Raw genomic sequence first — 15,842 nt, 5'->3', positions numbered from 1 at the left:
GATAAACATGACCGTTATATCTGTGATCCTCTGGGGACTTTAATGAGAGCTTGAGTAAGGATCCTGTTTAAAGTACACTGCTCTTTGTTCTCTACGGTGATATTAAGGATATCATTTTCTTTCCTACGAGATAATGTGATATGGTTAATATCCTTTTTCAGTTTTATACTGGAGCTATAATTCTAATTCAGGATTAACACACTGTGCAGAAATCAGTGAAGCTGAACATTTCCAGGGCAGCACGGTGGCGCAGCAGGTAGTGTCGCAGTCACACAGCTCCAGGGACCTGGAGGTTGTGGGTTCGATTCCAGCTCCGGGTGACTGTCTGTGAGGAGTATGGTGTGTTCTCCCCGTGTCTGCGTGGGTTTCCTCCTGGTGACTGTCTGTGAGGAGTGTGTTGTGTTCTCCAAGTGTCCAAGTGGGTTTCCTCCAGGTGACTGTCTGTGAGGAGTGTGATGTGTTCTCCTTGTGTCTGCGTGGGTATCCTCAGGGTGACTGTCTGTGAGGAGTGTGGTGTGTTCTCCCTGTGTCTGTGTCGGTTTCCTCCGGGTGACTGTCTGTGAGGAGTGTGGTGTGTTCTCCCTGTGTCTGTGTGGGTTTCCTCCGGGTGCTCCGGTTTCCTCCCACAGTCCAAAAACACACGTTGGTAGGTGGATTGGCGACTCAAAAGTGTGTGTTTGTGTGTGTTGCCCTGTGAAGGACTGGCGCCCCCTCCAGGGTGTATTCCCGCCTTGCGCCTAATGATTCCAGGTAGGCTATGGACCCACTGCGACCCAGAACTGGATAAATACTTACAGACAATGAATTTTTAATCAGGTGTGGCTTCTGAAGGGAAAACGTGATGAAATAATATATATTTGCGGTAAGCAATTTGCAGCGAGTGGCATAAATAAACACAAAACATTTATTTTGTGTGTGTGATTGGACACATGGCACTGTTTAGATTAAACATTGTGTATTTTCTTTATCTTACTGTGGCAGTAATGTGGAGTGACCTCTGTGACTTGACCCATTAAAATATTCTTATATTGGACATCACTGTTATCCTCTTCTTATTGGATTGCCAGTTTAATCTCTTGTGATGCCTGCATGGGTGTGAGATGTTTTAGTGTTTTTATGTATTTATGCATTTATTTTTAATTATATTATTATTATTATTTTATTGTGTGGGTTTTAGTATCTTCATACATCATGTACTCAGATAAGCTGTGTTTATAATGTTAGTCTGGATCTGATTCTGATAGATGCTGTGATAGAGTGACTGCAGGCTTGTGGAAGGACAGAGGTGTGATTTATTTCCATTTAGGTTCTGTGTTTGTCTCTGCTGCAGAAGTAAATTTAGACATACTGGGCATAATATAAAACGGTTTAGTGATTTCAGTGACCTCAGTTCTGCTGGCGTTCCATAATTAGCCCTTTTGCACAGCCATTTGCACTAAATAACAGCTGCTCTCGGTCGAGGCTGCTGCATTTGCATTTAGGCGTACAGATTTAAAGACACACAAATTACACTGGATTTGTGGGAATGATATGGAAATCTCCATACTGCAAAGCCATGCCAGAATCAGTGGTCGGATCAAGCTAATTTGTGTATTCTTTTAGACTGTAATTAGCCAGGTCTCCATTCAGTTGTTGAATCATATTAAATATCTCAATAAAAATGCTGCTTTCAGTAGTATTCCATTAACACGGGAATAATAAATATGACATGCATTTAATGGCATCTTCAAAGAGAGCGTTAATATTCACCCCTTTTTGTTGCTGTTTGTTTGTAAATGTATTCATTTGTTTGTTTATATACTTACTTACGAAATGGAAAGCACAGAGACAGAGTAGACCATCTAAGGACACCTGTAGTTAGTTTTCTTTTTTGTTTAAATCCAAATTAGTTAATTAGTTCATAAACTAACTTCCATTAATTTCATGTTAAAATTAGTGTTAAACAAAATGTCGGCAATCCTTGCTGCTGCCTGTAAACGGTATTTCAGAGGTATTGGTGAACTGTAGACTCTGTAAAACAATGATTGAAAACAATTATAAAGAGATCTAGTCAAGACCAGTTAGCACTGTCTATAGGAAATCATGCTAGCATTTCACTGTTAGCTTTCATTCCTTGTTAGCTGGAAATGAACAAGAAGTCCACTGGGATCACCCTGCTTTAACTACACGGGGTTTCTCTTTTTAAACTGAATTCCACTGCGATGTGCTTGTACTGTGTGTAATGGCAATTAAGTTATTTATCTGTATTAGCATACATTAATGCTATATTACACTATATCTATATTAGCATACACTGCTTCTAAGCAGTGTAAGAAGTTTTCTTTCTTTGTGTGTGTGTGTGTGCGTGCGCATGTGTGTTAGTGTGTGTGTGTAAGAGTGTGATCATGAGGTGAACAGGGGATCAGCTGTTCAGAGAAGATTTCGCAGGTTAACAGATGGACTGCTGGTACATAGAGTAAATCTGAATCTACAGCTGAAGTAAAGACAGGCAGGTGAACATGACCCTGGCAGAAATGGTCATGAGAATGTCATTGTATTTTAGATTTTCAGGGGAATGAAACAAATTTGGCAAGAGCACCAGCAGTGCCACATGTGAAAAGGGCAATAAAACATCAAAATAAAGATGTCATCAACTACTACGTATACATTTCTTGTTGCTATACAATGCTTCTTTACGTTTTCAGCTAATTCAGGACAGAGAAGGTATTAAGTCTACTCACCTAATGAGCTAGCATTTTGCAACAGACTACAAAAGTTGTGTTACACCGATGATAGCGCTTCGAGTTCAAGCACAGTCAAGACCCTCCCTTGGTAATGAGCGAAACCACCCAATCTAAATCCACCATTTAGGACTCTTATCTGCAGGTACGAGAGGATTAAGCAGACTTAGCATGCATAGTATGCCATTGTCTTGGACCGTGTTATGACCCCCTGAGAGTTAGGGATTGCTTGGTCAGATCCTTTCTTTTTTTATTAATTTTCCTTTTTATTATAAAGATTATAAAGAGATAGACTTGACTCCTGACCTCTCCGTTAACCAACAGTGAGTATTAACAATGAGTAGTATATGAATATTAACCAGTGATGAACGAGGTACATATCATGTACTCGAGTTAAAGTAAAGATACTCAAAGTAAAATATTACTCAAATGTAAAAGTCCTCCGTTTTTCACTCGAGTAAAAGTACAAAAGTATTCACCTTTTAAATGTACTTAAGTATCAAAAGTAAAAGTGGCTTTTTTTATGGCTCTAATGTCCTGTTATCATTTTTGTAGCAAGTCTCTTGATTAATCAACTCATTTTAGGTAAAAAAAATACTTCAGAGTCACTCTTTGTAAGCCAATATTTCAATACAATGTCATTAATGAGTCTGACACGACACTGATATGTATTTAAATGACCATGAAGCATAAAACACAGAAGCAAACTGGGTTCATCAGATAGAACCGAACTGCTGTGAAATTGCTGTGACATTTTCCGAACAAGTCATCTTGGTTTAAGATTTATTGTCAATTGTCAGTAACAAATTTAAATTTAATTTAAAAAATGTGGTTCCAGGGGTGCTGCGGTAGGTTCAGATTCTCCTCTGTCCTTCTGGCACACGCACTCCCGCTGGCACTCGACTCTGCTGCACTGACGCTGGCCGAGAGAGCTCTGTCAAGGCCGGCCCATTAACCCTAACCTGATTGGTGTTATTACATGCTTTCCTTTTGAAATTTAAGTTGTTTTCATGCACACATGAGACAAAAAAATACAACAGATTTCTCATAATGTAGTGAAGTAAAAAGTTGCCCAAAATAAAAAATACTCCAGTAAAGCACAGATACGTGAAAAAACTACTTAAGTACAGCAACGAATTGCATTTACTTCATTACTGTCCACCACTGGTATAAACACATGTTTGCATTTGACCAGATATCCCAATTTTTTCCAATATTTTAATTAGCAAACAAGTAATATTTGTTATATTCCTAGAATCAATTGGGAGCGTCTGGATACTTTTGGACCAGTATAGTTTGTGAGGATACTCCAGCTACTAATTGCTGTGGATAAGGACTTTCTGTAGCACTTCGGCCATTTGGAGTAGGAAGTAAAAGAAAGGAAGCAAACAAAGAAGAATTTGTATGTATGAGTGTGTGTGCATTTGTGTATATCGGGGGATGTGTCGTCTTAGCCCTGGACTATGGAAAGTAACACTGGTTCTGAGTTACCCTGTTTTTTTCCAGAGATACCACAACACCCCTAGTCTCTCTATAGGCACTGACATGCTGCAAATGTGACAAACACAGCCCTAATTCAGTAACCAGGCTAAACCATCATACAGCACAAACTAAAATGAATAATGAGGACACTAGAGGCTTACACACACTACATGACGCTACAGCTTTTACTCTGCTCTGTGTAGGTTAGTGTAATAATAAAAAGTATAATAAATTATTAAGAATGTTCAGTTACACGACATGTACAACTGTTTATAGACACCAATCAAAATCAGAGAATTCATCTATTTTATTGTACATTGTTGTGGACACAGCTTGTGTCACCTCTGGAGAAACACAAAAATGAACTGAGACACGCTGAAGCAGCTGCACATGAGCCTAAAATCACCCCGTCCACCACACAGACACACACAGGCATTGTGCAGGGGAAAAGGTGAAGTTGTGTTTGGATGATCCTATCGTCCAACATCAGTATCTGACCTCAAAAATGGTCTTTTGGCTGAATGCCACCAAATTCTAGTAGGAATACCTCAGCAAGGAGAAAGTGGGCATTCCTACAAATCCTTAAACAGTGAAGCCTGATGAAATCTCAGGAAACTCATTGACATATCTTAAACATCATTTTTCTATATGTGCAATGTTCATCTCACGTTGCTTCTGTGCGTGAAATTACGTCATTAACCATATGTTATTTTAACCATAGTAAATTCCAATTTCAGTTTTCAATATGACAGTATTTATCATTGACATGGCGCCATGCTGAACCACATTATGAGTTTCAGGTAATATTGTGCATAGAAGTAGAATATTAGAAATATTTGGGGTATTTTAGGTATAAGATTGTCTCCTTTAATTAGGAAGGAAAATAAAGTAAAAAAGATAAAATCAAAAATAAGAATCCTGACCACCCTGCAAGACAGATTTATATTGAGATCACCGGGATGTCTTTTGATGTCTGACCACCACGTGACACGAACTAGACTTCCCTGATATTTCCAGGATGTCACCAATAGAAAAATGCTGGGTCTGTGTATAGACGTACCTTGCGTGTTGTGTTATTGTGTATTTTTGAAGTCGGTATGCTTTGAGCTGCATGCAAAATAGTGTAATGGTGGTCAGAAAAGTGTTCTGTGCTGGTAATCACAGTAGATCTTGGAAACAGACATGCTTTATGTATTGCACTTTCGCATTGATTACATGAACATACTCCTTTGCGGCATTATTTGTAGTACAAAAAGAGGCACATTTGCTGGTGTCTCCCCTCTCGTGCACATGTAGCGGTGAATGGTGTGATGCTTGATGCGTTTTTCTGCAGTCTGGAGTGTTGCATCATGCTGCGCTGGCTGTAAGCGCCCCATGATGTAATAGAGGGTAAGACCAGCGACACTACGTGCATAAAGCAGAGCTCGAGACAAATGAACCAGACAGCCAGGGCAGACCCGGCGGTGCTATGTCTATATGCTGCATTAAAACGTACCCAATTATAGGAATGCTGAATAAGGCGGTAGTAAAATAATGAATGGATATTGTAATGAACAGCATGCAAGCTCATATATATATGCATATTGTAATAATTATGACTATGGTCTGCTAGTATATTTCTATTAGGAAATGCAGATTTTGATTTGACCCGCTGTGTGTGTGTGTTTGCTTTAGGCGTGCCTACACCAAGTCTGGAGATCCTGCGCCACACCCTCAACATGCTTGTTCGGGAACGTAAGATCTATCCGACCCCGGAAGGTTATTTCATCGTCACCCCACAGACCTATTTCATCACGCCTTCCCTCATTCGCACCAACAGCAAGTGGTACCACTTGGATGAAAGGATCCCGGCAGCCATGCAGCAGCCTTGCTCCTCACCTCCCTCGGGTACTGTCACACCCTCCACTTCAGGCTGCGTCAGAGAGCGGTCGCACCATAAAAACCACGCCGAGCCTTACAGCGACAGCTACCGGGAGGACCTGCCCAGCACACACACCTCCACACTGCAGAGGAGGTCTAAGGAACACACTAAGGAGGCACCATACCCAGTGTCGCCGCCTTCTCAGCAACCCTCAGAGAAGAACAAAAGCTCCCTGAGCTTCGCCTTCAAGACGGACGGCAGCAGCAAGCAAAGAGACGGAAGCAGCAGCACTGGAGGCAGCGAGAAGCAGTCGAAGAAGTTTGGCCTTAAGCTTTTCAGGCTGAGCTTCAAAAAAGACAAGACCAAGCATCTGGCTACCTTTTCGGCACAGTTTCCGCCTGAGGAGTGGCCTTTGCGGGACGAGGAGACACCCAGCGTTGTTCCACGGGATGTAGAGATGGAGATCATCCGGCGAATCAACCCAGATTTAACTGTAGAGAACCTAGCACGGCACACAGCTGTTATGAAGCGTCTGGAGGAGGAGAAGGCCCAGAGGAATAAAGCCAGCTCATCGGCGCAGCAGAGTGCCCGTGGCAAGCGAGGCCGTGGGCACCGCAAGGCTCAGCAGGGCAAGCAGTCACGCAGTCACAGTAAGACGCGTGCTTCCAGGGGGGATCCTTCTGATGGCTCTAACCTGGATATAACCTATGACCGGGACTACAAGTTTTATAGTTCTTCTCTGGTGCGGTCACCGAGAGAAACTATGATGTCCATGGAGCGAAATAGGGGGAAGTACATGGTGCACAGCAACCCGAACATTGTGGAGTCACATTTCACTACAGCACCTGAATGGGATGTGTCAGGGGAGCTGGCCAAACGGAGAACGGAGATGCCCTTCCCAGAACCTTCCCGGGCACAATCGCATTCAAAAGTCCACCGCAGCCACAGCCACACCCAAGAGAGGAAGTCGCGGAACGAGCGGTCGGATAAGGCCAAAGAGAGGTCTCGCTCAATGGACAACTCCAAGGGCCCCCTGGGAGGTCCCTTCTTAGGCACGCCTGAGGACTTTGAGTGCAGTCCAGATGACAGAAGTCGGTATTACACTGACGATGGAACTTTGAGGGCATCTGCCCAGAAAAGCCACTATTCGCGCACTATGCTCTCTGCTGCTAGGTTGAATTCTGACGTTTGCGTGCCTGATGTTGGGAGGGGGACCCCCGAGGATGCCATGCACTGTAGACCGCTGGAGAAGAGCAAAAGCAAAGACAGCTTACCATCGTATGGTGACCTTAAGTCCTGCTCTCCAAAAACGCCCGTGGACGACTATTTCCAGCGCAACACATCGAACGAGGCCTCATTCTCGGCTCCCTCTCCTCTCATAAAATCCAGCCACGATTTTGCTGACACCGTCTGGAAGGGGATTTCCTCCGACCGGCCGACCCCGCTTCTGACCTCAACTCATCCCACGGAATACAAAGACGATTCCTCAATGGGACCGAATAGTTTAACGTTAACGGTGCCTAACCTGACTCCAGAGCCTTTGCCCAATGGACGCTTGATGCACCAACTTAACCCAGACTCAGGTGACTTGGACAGCATGGTGGAGGTTTATGGCCCAGAAAGTTTGTTTAAACCTCCCGAGTACGTGGAGAGCAGCTTCTCCCGACCGGGAACGATGCGCAAATCTCCACACACAAAGTCAACAGAGGTGCTAGAGAGCCAGGAACACTTTGACGACCCTCTCCCGCTATCCTCCTTGCCCTCATGCTCAGGTCAGGAGCAGGCCTCTTGTGCCGAAACCACCTTCGACTACTACAACGTGTCCGACGATGAATCGGAGGGGCCTAGCCATAAGAGCAAAGTAGAAGAGAAGGTTCTGGAAGGTGGTGGGACGATGCAGTGGCTCTTGGAGCGGGAGAAGGAGCGGGACCTGCAGCGCAAATTTGAAAAGAACCTCACTTTTCTAAGCCCCAAAGAGGGCGAGAGCAACAACAGTCAGAAGTCCGCCCATTCCACACGCCTGGACAGCATGGACTCCAGCAGTGTGACTGTGGACAGTGGATTTAATTCCCCACGGTAAGGCACTCAGGTCCAGTATAGGGTTTCCTTCTCTCGTTGGGATGCCAGTGTAGTTCTCCTGCTTGAACTCAAGCGGTTTACTATTCTGTGAATAGACAAAATGTCAGTGTACTTCAGCACATTTTTACTCACAGTTGCAAAAGCATAGTAGCGCCTTTTTTAACATGTAACATAGGATTCAGTGGAATCTTGGTACACTTCTCTGATGTACGAACATCTTAATGTTTTATCAGTGGTAACAACCTCTGTGAATGAGATTCGTACTACTGTATAATAAATAGCAGGGGACTAGACGTTTGTTAGTAATGAAAGCCGCCTAGAAATATTACAGGTCAGCCATTACCAGATTTGTTTTAAAAGTGTTTACACGTTTTTTTTAACTGAGTCATTTTAATGCTGTTGTTGGTGTCGTTTTATTATTTGTTTGTTTTTGTTTCTTTAATAGCATACCCTTTGTTGTCCAATTGTACATCAAGTGTTACTCATATTCCTTTGCATGGTGTGCTCTTTTATAAAATTCAGGCAGCAGTAACATAAACACCATTTATCTGTTTACATGCATTTAACGTTGGGTCATTGGACATTAACAAATCTACTGCTGTAACAGAGTAATTTTGCTACATACTACAATTTTAAATTTCATGCCTTGAGCACACAATGCAACTCTGAATGTGTCACCTTTTTTATATGACCTAGTTGTGTTGCCGTCCTCCAGTCCTGGTGTTGCATCCTTTCATTTGGGCTCCTACCTCCCCAATGTCTGACAGCTCCAATACAACAGGCTGCACGCTAAGAGAAATCTCATCATCTGCTCGACATTCCCACGTTACAGTGCAATAATCAAGCAAAAAAAAAAATCTAGTTTTAATATGAATACTTTCCCAGAAAACCTGTGATCAGTGTGGTGGTGTATTGTGGTATATCCACATTAACATGCAGTGGAGATATTACAGCAATATTCAGTTCCTGTCCTGGAGGGCTGTGGTGAACATAGTTTGAGTTGCCAGTTCTAACACGCCTACTAAACCTGGTTATTAACAGTATATCAGCTGATTGTGATCAGTATTGAGTGCCTCACATTCTCCTTAAGATAAAATGTGAGCTAGAATAGACCTATTTCTCCGTAAAGCACTGTTTCCCTAAATGTATTGGACTATAACATTGAAATATTATTTTCCAATGGCATAACCCTATGGAAGTTTGAGTTTGATCCTTATATATGCTTTAGCCATCTGACCTCTCTCTCCCTCCTCTCTCAGGCATTTGTTTATCTGATCGTTTGGCTTGTACCACATGCCTGTTATTTCAGCCACGCTCTCTTTAACAGATAACTTAAATCAAGTGTGTTTGAGAACAGAAATCACCAAACCAGGGGCCCACCAGTATTGTAATTGAATACATCTGCATTTTAAAACTCTTGAATTCACCATGCTGTCAGTTATAGGGGATTCACTCTAAAGTGGATCTCTGTAGATGATGTAGTGTTGAAAAATTTAGGAAAGGAAGTCTGTAAAAGTGCTGTAAGTGGTGGAACGCCGCTCCACAGCCGAAGTGTGGGAACTCCGTTGAAGAGAATGCCTCTGTGTACTGTGCCTTGAGGCTTGCTGTAAAACTACAGGCGTCAGCAATTGAGACATTTCACACATTTTAAGAAATGAATGTGTCCTGTGTGTCTTTCTGTTCTTAATTATGTGAATTGTTTTTTTTTTTCAGAATTAAAGTACGCTGTTTTTCATACAGCATTTGGTTTGCAGTATGTATCTTTGCTTCTGTGTGTTTGTTTGTGTGTTTTTCTGTGAGATTTTGGAGTTGTTCACAACACATCCATTTTCCCTTATCTCTGTGCCCTGGTGGTAGAATGCAGATAATATTTCAAAACAAATAAAATGTAAAGCTAATCTCACAATGTGGCTTATTAGGCCTCAGCCCAGTTGTGTGTAGGGCAAGGTTTCTTCTAATGTTACCCAAACTACCCGTAAAAGCCATTTTACACAAGATTTACAAGTCGAGAAGTGCGTTATGTTTACTAACCCACTCTACTTGAGGACTGCATTAGTGTTCTGTGTGTTTTATAAATGAACAGGAACCTAACCATGGAAAAAAAAAAGATCTTGGCATCCATCACTAACTCAGGGCGTGCACTCGAGTATGAAGGATAATTAAAACTGCTAAGGCATCAAGTGCAAAGTCATTAAACTTTAACAGCTATTTTATGGTGAGGTATTGAGGCTTTTATCACAAGATTTGAATTGCAAAGCTATGAATCCCAACCCAGTGTTAAAATTCATGCTCAGTTCAAACCGATAGGGTTCCAGTTGGTGTTGGGCCACATCTACTAAGGCACAGTTCTCACCCTGACCATATGCCTCCATGTTTACACCGCTTGCAATGGTTCTAGGATTTGTTTTTGATTATTTTACCCGATTTCTTCTGGCTGCGTTCAGCTCCACATTCCATTAAAATTGCATTCTGCTTTCCTGCAGTTCACCACTGTTTGAATTAGCTTTTAAGCCTCAAATTGAGCAAACAACAAGAATCTGTTTGAGTCCCACTTGCCTTAGAGTAGTACACGTCTGTTCCTGGGTAAAGAATTGCTTTGGCAAAACACTTTAAATGTTTGGTTCACTGTCTACGTTTTACAAAAAGTGGACTAGTATCTCAATACTTGTTCTTTAGCATTGACTAATGAGAAGATGATATGAATATAATCAAAGAACTGTGTGAAGGAATATACAAATAGTAACAAAATATAATAATACCCCTCAGCTTCAGTTCCTGGGTTTTTTTTTTTATATACGTAACATTTGTTTTCTCAAGTTTCTCTTCTCATTCCTTTTACTCACTGTATTAACAGTGTGCTGTTTAACCTCTTCCATCTTTCTTCTGCCATAACACCTTTGCTTTCTTTCTCTTTCCTCCTCTTTTCCCTCTCTCTCTTTGGCCAATAGCACTCGGGAGAGCCTCGCCTCCAACACGTCGAGTAACGTAGAGAACAGCCGGCGGCAGAACATGGCTCTGAGTCCTGGTCACATCGGCACCAAGAGGCCGCCACCACCGTACCAGCCTCCCTCCTTCCGCTCCATCCCTGAGCCTCCTGCCGCTCGCCCCGAGAAACAGGCCTCTATTACCAGCGTGTAGGGAGCAGAGGGACAGGAGAAGGCCTTCTCTTAAAGCTGTAGTTCAGCAAAAAAATCGAATTCACACATTTTATTTCACCCTAAATGTAGTCAATCAGCTATGGCATGTCTGCCTCAACAACAACAACAACAACATTCGTGTCTGAAGTTTTCTTCTCTACATTTTTGCTTGACGCTTGAGGCTAATGCAGCTTCTAGGTTCTGGGGGACGTGGTTTGTGGACAGTGTGCTTTGTAACTGAATTTGAAAAATAGCTTTTAAAATCAAAACCCTAGAAGGATCAACAATATAAATGCTAAATCATAAAACAGCAAGCCAGTTAGCATAAAGGAAACTGTAGGGCTAAATCATAACACATTTTCCTGTAACCACTCTATCAAGTGGATATGTTTATGTGGTTTCAGATGTTGTATGACATACCGTTATCATAGAAAAATGAACTAATTTAACCTTTAAGGTGGCAATTACTGTTTTTAACTATGTGACATTGTTTGTCCATAGCCAAACCACATAAATCAGGTCTGTAAGTGATTACTTAAAAATGAATGCACTGTGATGATTTGTCTACAGTTTGCACAATGCTAACTGGGTGCCCGCTAGGCTACTTGTTAGTTCTTTAGTCTCATGGCACCCGTGCAAAACTAAAGAAGCAAACTTTGTATACTTTGTTGGGCTACACATGGGGTAAGTGTAAAAACTGTGCAAATTAGATTTTTGGTCAGACTATTGCTTTATTGCTACAGCACCAAGGCTGCTGTGGTCCTTTAGACAGGACACTAAAGCAGTGCAAAGAGTCAATTGAGCAACGTCTCAAAAACTCTGTTCGTCACCAATTCCTGTAGGTGCTCCCTACATTTTGGTATTCGTAACGAACACAACTAAAGACACATTTATCACTTGTCATCCATTGCTATCACGATCCGAATGACATGTTCAATCCAAGGAACCCCACTCTAGGTGTCCTTAAAAAAGCCTAATGTATCCACTACGGGTCTCCTTAACCTTGCTGATTTTGCCTCTGACAACTCATTCTCTGCTGTCTTCAGTGTTGGCTCTCTACTCTCAGGTCAATCCGAGTTACACGGCATTGTATTGCTCACTCCTCTGCCCATGGAGATGAATCCAATTTGGAGATTTCTAACAGCTTTCTCATGTTTGCAGTCCCCTCATATATATATATTTTTTTCATTGGTACCTTCAATTGTGGTCAAGTCTCCTAGCGTCCCTTGCAATCAGAATCACAACGATGGGAACACTTTCGTCTTGATAAGAAAGATACACACTATGGATTTATAGCTGGGGATAAATATGTCACAACAAATGAAGCACACTGAAATGTTTTTTTTTCACGATTTGAATCATTTTTACAAAACATTTTAGAACAAAAAGAAAATGTATATGAAATGACGTTACAATCATCACAATCCATGCTTAAGCGAACAGAAAAGTAACGTTGTCGCAGTTTTGATACAACGGGTGCTAATTATGTTTTATCTCCTAAAAGTGGACTGCTTTTGTTTGTTTGTTTGGTCCCCCCCCCCCCCCCTCACAGGACAAAAACAATCAAAAAGGACGTTACAAAGACATCTTTTTCCAATTTTATATTTTAACCAGGTGCTCTCGATTACTGGACAAGATGACAAAAAATACACGCTACTACCTCCACCATTTGTACAGTAGTTAAAGGTGACGCAAGTGGTGTTTTTCTTGTTTTTTCCCCTCCCAAGTCAAACACACTGTAATCAGCTTGCAGACTGTGAATGTGCTACAAAAGCTTTCTTTACCATGAAACATGGTGAAGGTAGCATCCTTGTTCATTCTGTTAAAAAAAGAAAAAGAAAAAAAAAACACAAGTGCTCTAAATTTCTTTTTGTTTCTCAGAGATCATTGGCAGTGGACTTCAGAGGATATGACGGCTGTGGACTCACAAAAAAAAAACACCTTAATTAGATTTGCATAGCTGCATTTATCCATGATTTTATTTGACTTATTTTTAAATATAATCTATCATCATGCAAATCCCTGGAGCACTGTAGCTCAGTACCTAAGCGAATTTAAGTTTTCTTTTTAAAAAGGTTTCCCTTCCATGTTTATTTCATCTCAGCACGTTCATCAGAGATTGCAGAGGGATGGAGTCCCACAATGCATTCTGCTTCCTAGCGTACCACCAGGAGGAACGGCAAGAAAGACTTCTTGGAGACAAACTAGAGAACTGCAGCCAGGGCTGCCTTGATTTCTACTGTTTGCACTAAATGCCTGATCGATAATGGCTGTAAATGAAAAACAAGACAAGACAAACAAATGCGTATGAATCATCCAAAACGGATGTTGTGTTTATATTGAACATATTTCATATGAAATGCGGATAGTCCATAAAATGTCTTCCCTTATCATGATGGGTTTCTTATAGTTCTCAATGACATTGTTCCTCATTGTGACATTACGTCGATCTGTAAGAGATGTTTATCTGTCATACTGAGTATAATAACTTAAAAAGGGGGATTTTTTGTAAAGTCTGTAATATTTAAAAGTCCCTACTTGTGTAGTCGTGGTGTTAAATGTTTAGTGTATATGATTTCCCCTCCCCTTGGGGAACGTGTAACTTTTTAAGACAATAAAATAACATGACACATTTGACTACATGGTGTGGTGTGTGTCCATAGTGGTGACATGACAACTGTTGCTTTGGACTGGAGTTCACATTGAGATATGCTGGAAAGAGTGGGTGACTAGCTGTTAGCAACACTAGCCAGCTATTGTAGAGCATCCTAATTTGGTGGAGAAAGAAAATAAAGCTACTTACGTAAATACATTTATACCTTCAACTCTGAATGTTTCTAAATTAGTATGTATTCATAAGGTGTAAAGTATTTTATTTTATTTTTTTTAGTTAAACAAATTCAATCACAACATGCTATGCTATCTTAGCATGTTGTAGTTATCATTACAACTAAAGGGCTATATCACTGGTTACCACTGTGAAATACTAGAGATACGTGAGATTGTTAACAGTGGTGAGAGAAAGCCTATAAAACATCTACAAATAATAATAATAATAATAAATTATTACACAAAAGAAAATTCATGCATCACCTGATACCAGGGACATTGTTTTACAAAGGACTTGAGAAAAGGTTTTTGTGTAAAATGTATTTGATTTATTCATGGAAAATCGTTCTGAATTACTTTAAAAACATGTGCAATTGCTCTTTAACTCTCCAGGATGTTGCCAAACTATTAAAAGAGTCAGGTAAAGTTATTTTTAGTTTTCAAACATGGGTTTCAGTCTAACATTAAGCCTATTTCTTGTGTCAAATTTGTGTCTGCTGTGGGAATAATGTCCACATATGTTTAAGATGATATAATCAGACAAGAGGAAGTGTTGTCATACATACATTAACAGTTTATAGGACATACCTGAATGTCTTATCCAAACGCAAATAACATGTTTAGAACTAACGTTTATAAAAATACAATGATTTTAGACATGTGTATGGCATATAAATCTAAACCTCTGAGCACACCCTGGGCCAGCAGACTTAACTATAGTGGCTCTAACAATTCTTTAGTTACATGGATCATTAAAATAACTCATATTACCCTGCTCTTGCCTGATTGTATGTTTTGTAATGGATATACTTGAGCTGTTGCCCTGTGAAGGACTGGCGCCCCCTCCGGGGTGTGTTCCCGCCTTGCGCCCAATGATTCCAGGTAGGCTCTGGACCCCCCGCGACCCTAAAAAAATTGGATAAGCGGTTACAGATAATGGATGGATGGATGGAAGTCCTTAGCATTTAAAATGCATACTTAATACATTGGAGGACCTCCTTGTTCCAACTTAACAGTTCTGACCTGTCACAACATGAACGCTCCCTAGAGCTCTGTTGTCCATGTTTGATCTGGCATTAAGACTTGAGTAGCATCCATGTTCAGTAGAAGAACATAAGTCTTGTAAGTCCTGTGAGCTGTGGCCTCAATGGATTGGACTTGTCCAGAATATCCCATTGATGATTAATCATATTGGGATATGGAAGATTTGGAGACTAAGTCAACAATTTGAACATTTTGTTATTCCTGAATGCTTTTGGCAGTGTGGCAGGGGACATTATCCTGCTGAAAGTGGCCACTGCCATTAGGGTAAGTACCTAGTCTGCAACAGTGTTTGGGCAGGTGTAACCTGTCCAATAAATATCCACGTGAATGACAGGGCCCAAGGTCTCCTGGACATCACACAGAAGGCTTGCCTTCTTCTCACCATGCATCCTGATGGTATTTTAGGCAGTGGACGAGCACTCTGACCGATCTGCAGTTGCACAGCTGCATATGCAGCAAGCTTTAATGCACTGTGTGGCAAAATAAAGTGGCAAATGTGCCATTGTAGCTCTTCTATGAGAAGGGAACAGGCAGACAGGCAACCTTCACTTCCTGTAGACTTTGGTCCCCATGAACCTGTTGCTGGTTGTTCTTCCTACTAGGCCCTACCCAGTAAACAAGGAACATCCCTGGACGTTCAAAATAGGTCTAAAAGTAGTCTGTCCGTCAAGGACATATTTTAAACGTCAA

The 15,842-nt window shown here is 41.3% G+C and overlaps 1 protein-coding gene across 5 annotated transcripts in view; it reads left to right on the top strand.

Moving 5' to 3' along the window:
- The window catches only part of stox2b (storkhead box 2b), an 86,033-nt gene extending 72,149 nt beyond the window's left edge, over positions 1-13,884 (top strand). For 3 of the 5 annotated variants that reach the window (XM_066668500.1, XM_066668503.1, XM_066668505.1), the window contains exons 3-4: positions 5,877-8,139; positions 11,091-13,884. In XM_066668500.1, coding sequence (XP_066524597.1) covers positions 5,877-8,139; positions 11,091-11,280 — 2,453 coding nt within the window. In that variant the 3' untranslated portion in view covers positions 11,281-13,884. Of the gene's footprint in view, positions 1-5,876; positions 9,865-11,090 lie in introns of those variants that run through there. The other 2 variants (XM_066668501.1, XM_066668504.1) reach the window with 2 other exon arrangements.
- Positions 13,885-15,842: the final 1,958 nt, after the last annotated feature.

The sequence above is a fragment of the Hoplias malabaricus genome, chromosome 4, assembly GCF_029633855.1.
Source record: "Hoplias malabaricus isolate fHopMal1 chromosome 4, fHopMal1.hap1, whole genome shotgun sequence".
Taxonomy (NCBI): Eukaryota; Metazoa; Chordata; class Actinopteri; order Characiformes; family Erythrinidae; genus Hoplias; species Hoplias malabaricus.
This window is presented reverse-complemented; position numbering and strand designations above follow the sequence as displayed.